Genomic DNA, 3,702 nt, shown 5'->3' on the forward strand with positions numbered 1-3,702 from the left:
TCCATGTTCAGCCTTTGTGACACCACAAGTCAGCTTAATTATGAAGGAATTTAGCCGAATGAATTTGGAAGCATTGGGAGCTGATTGGGCATGTCTAGGTTCGGCCATGAGCTTAAATGAGCTCAATTAATTTGCCTTGTTTAGCCGAATGTTGAAGGCATTAATTGGGCAGCTTGAATAGTCATTAGAAGTGTGAACACCAAGTTAAAGAGCCATTTGAATGTGAATGCTTATAACCAAATGGACTTCATGTGTGAATAGGGAATTTAGCAAGTGTGAACACTTTCAAGGTTGGGTTGGGAAGATGTTCAGCCAACTTGGAAAGAGGGATGGGCAGCTACTCTTTTGCTGAATAGGTGCTTGGAGAAGCCAAACAATCAGGCACCATGCATTGTAACCGGCCATGCATGAACCTCTCCATTCATTGTAACTAGCCGTTCATGCACCAAGCATTAATCATCCTTCATGAATTTGGCTGCATCCAAAATTCAATGAAAACATTAATGGAGTTAAGGCAAGCTTAAATTCGGTTGGAACAAAATAAATCCATACCTTAGACACATTAATAAAATATAATAAAGCTAAGACAAATTAAATATGGATTCATCAAGACACATTAATTCGGCAAGCTCAAATCATACTAAAACATGCAATAACTGTAGTGATCTAATAAACTAATCAATGAGCCGAACAAAATAAACTAATTAAAGTTTACTTTGGTTACCTTTAGGTATAGGTGGACTAGGAACGTTCATGATGTTACCTTTGCTAACCAATTTGAATCGCCTCTCCTTCGGAAAATATTGAAGTTGAAGCTCATTACACCGATCTTGAGAAACCTGAAAGGAAGGAAAAACACAAAGACAATTCACATGTTGGTTAGTCAAAATACTCCTATCCTTTCCACTCTTTTCATTTTTAGTTTCTTTTTCCTTTTCTCTACTAGGGTTTTTCTCACAATCTTTGATCTTTTCTCTAGATTTTCCATCTTTCTTTTCCTTCTCATTTTTATTCTTGTTGTTTTCCCTCATTTGTTCCATAGAAGTTTTCAACTTTCGTTGATCCTCCAACATTTGTTTTGGCGATAAAGGTGCCAAAGATACATTTTTACCATGGTACTTAAAAGTATATTGATTTCTGAATCCATCATGCTTGACCCTCCGATCAAACTGCCATGGTCTTCCCAAAAGTAAATGTCCCCTGTGTATTGGTACCACGTCGCATTGAACTTTATCATTGTATTTTTCGATTGAAAATGCAATGAGGGTTTGCTTAAACACCTTCAACTTAACACCTTCGTTGAGCCTCTGTAGCTTATACGGACTTGGATGCTTGGTGGTTGGTAATCCAAGTTTTTCCACCATGAGAGTGCTCGCCATGTTTGTGCAACTCCCTCCATCAACGACCAAGCTACAACTTTGCCTTGGACATGATATCGTGTATGGAACAAGTTTTCCCGTTGCGGCTCACTTTTGGTGCTTTGTATACTTAAACTCTTTTTAACAACAAGCATTTCACCTTCGACCGCATATTCCAAGTCTTTTTCGTCGTAGGCGGGTGTTTCAGGCTCATTTTCTACTATTTTATTTTCCTCCCTTGATTCAATATCGCCATTGGGTTGAACCACCATAGCACTTCAGTTTGGGCATTAGCTAGAAATATGCCCTCTTTTGAGACATTTAAAGCACTTGATGTCCCTCGAACAATTGGGAAAGCTTTCGACAACCTTGCCTTTACTTGATTCGGCCACAAGCTTAGTCGGCTTTGCTGGAACTGTTAGTTCTTTGGCTTGGCTCGACAAAGCATTTTTACTAGCACCTTGGCACCATTTGGAGATGTTGGGATTGGAGAAGCCTCGAACAATACCTTTTCTATTTACTTGCTTCTCGACCTTAATGGCTATGTGCACCATGTCAACTATTTCCACGTAGTGCTGAAATTCCACAATGTTGGCGATGTCTCAGTTGAGACCAGCCAGGAAACGTGCCATAGTCGACTCGTTGTCCTCTTGCACATCTGCTCTTATCATTGCAATTTCTATCTCTTTGTAATAATCCTCCACACTCCTCATTCCCAGGGTAAGACTTTAGAGCTTTTGGTGGAGCTCGCGGTGGTAATAAGATGGAATGAATCTCTGACACATCACCGTTTTCATTTTGGCCCATGTGCTAATGGGTCATTCTCCGTTTTACCTCTAACTCGTGGTAAGTTGATCCCACCATATCATCGTATAATCTGAAAACTCGATGGCTGCTAACTTGACCTTTTTGGCTTCAAAATAGTTATGACACTCGAACAGCAATTCTATCTTCTTCTCCCACTCAAGATAAGCTTCCAGATCTGATTGGCCTTGGAATGGGGGAATTGACAATTTAATACTTTTAAGATCGTCATCGTATCGTCTACGCTCTCTTTGGCCACGGTCTCGTTGCCCTCTTTGCCGGTCACTTAAGTTGGACCCTTGGTCACTCTTAGCATCACAAGGATCGTACAACCCGTCTACTTGGACTCGTTGCTCGCCTTGGTTCGTTAGTGGACTTTGGGGTGCCCTTTCTCTTTGGCCTCTTACCTCCACTTGAACAAGCCTTTCTTGAATAGGCTCTAGCTTTCGATCAAATAAACACTCCACCTCACGCAATAAGGCTTGAAGATTAAGATTTGAAACATTTTGAACTGGTTGCCTTTTGGGTCTATCCGCCATGTTTCGTTCCGGACTTCTTGACATTGAAAATTTAATACCTCACCACAAACCTCATGTTTCACTCGGAAAGAAAAGATATAGTAGCACTGACACTCATGTTTACACTCATTATATGGCTTTTTCTTCTCTCTATTAGGCTCACTCACTCGTGCCTTTTTTCGCTCTTTCCTTCTCTTGTGATTTCGTGGGAGTCTCTTTTAGACTATATCTTAGTCTAGGGGTCAGCTTCAAATGGGTTACAAGGGTAACGATGAAAGGGTTAGGGTAGGTTGAAAGAAAATTAAAATTGGTTTAAGTGTGGAGTGTAGGGTGGAAAATAGAAGGGAACTCACTTGATCGGGTGGACAGAAAATGAACACTCAAACTTTCAAGATTTTTTTTTAATTTCATAAAAAAAAGTTCATACTTCAAATACTTTTTTCTCTTTTTTTTTTCAAATACAAATTGCCAAATGCAAATGAATGCTTTTTGTTGCACGAATTTTTTCACGAACATACTATGCAATGGCCTCGAACGTCAGTACTTCTCGTTTTAAGTAGCTCTAATACCAAATGATGCGATCTGCCTCGGTAAAGTGAGTCGAGTCATCTTAGTTGCCCGATCATCGATGAGAAAGTATCGTTCCAAACTTGAATTAGGATTTTAATCGGCTAAGTAATATGATAGTGGTTGAAAATCAGTTCAAAGTAGCTTAAATATGGTTAGAGTAGATTAGACTAACAAAAAAATAAAGATAGGTAATTTGATAAGTAGATTGAATGGAAATGGAACTTAAGCATCAAGAACGAACCACCACTATTAAAAGTGTGACCCGGGACTTATATAGCTTAAGGTGGTTTGGCGCATGAAAGAAGGGGACCTTGACCCGTTACCTAACAAGATAGGAACCAAAGGTATAAAGGATAGGGTCAACGCCACACCAAGATGGTGATAAGTTCAAGAAGAGAATTAGATTGACGCCATTGACAAACAGATAAGTCAAGTGAGACTCGAACAAAATT

The 3,702-nt window shown here is 39.6% G+C and overlaps 1 protein-coding gene across 1 annotated transcript; it reads right to left on the reverse strand.

Moving 5' to 3' along the window:
- Positions 1-452: 452 nt before the first annotated feature.
- On the reverse strand, positions 453-1,379 carry LOC107940622 (uncharacterized). Its single transcript, XM_016874054.1, has 2 exons — positions 725-1,379; positions 453-475 (listed from the first exon to the last, which is right to left on the reverse strand). The coding sequence occupies exons 1-2, from the start codon at positions 1,377-1,379 to the stop codon at positions 453-455; spliced, it is 678 nt and encodes a 225-aa protein (XP_016729543.1).
- Positions 1,380-3,702: the final 2,323 nt, after the last annotated feature.

The sequence above is a fragment of the Gossypium hirsutum genome, chromosome D07, assembly GCF_007990345.1.
Source record: "Gossypium hirsutum isolate 1008001.06 chromosome D07, Gossypium_hirsutum_v2.1, whole genome shotgun sequence".
NCBI classification, from domain to species: domain Eukaryota; kingdom Viridiplantae; phylum Streptophyta; class Magnoliopsida; order Malvales; family Malvaceae; genus Gossypium; species Gossypium hirsutum.

Coding starts and splice junctions, on each gene's coding strand:
- LOC107940622 (XM_016874054.1), bottom strand. CDS start 1,379: ATGGCGAGCACTCTCATGGTGGAAAAACTTGGATTACCAACCACCAAG. Junction 476..724: donor TAGTCCACCTATACCTAAAG/GTAACCAAAGTA, acceptor TTTTGGATGCAG/CCAAATTCATGAAGGATGAT.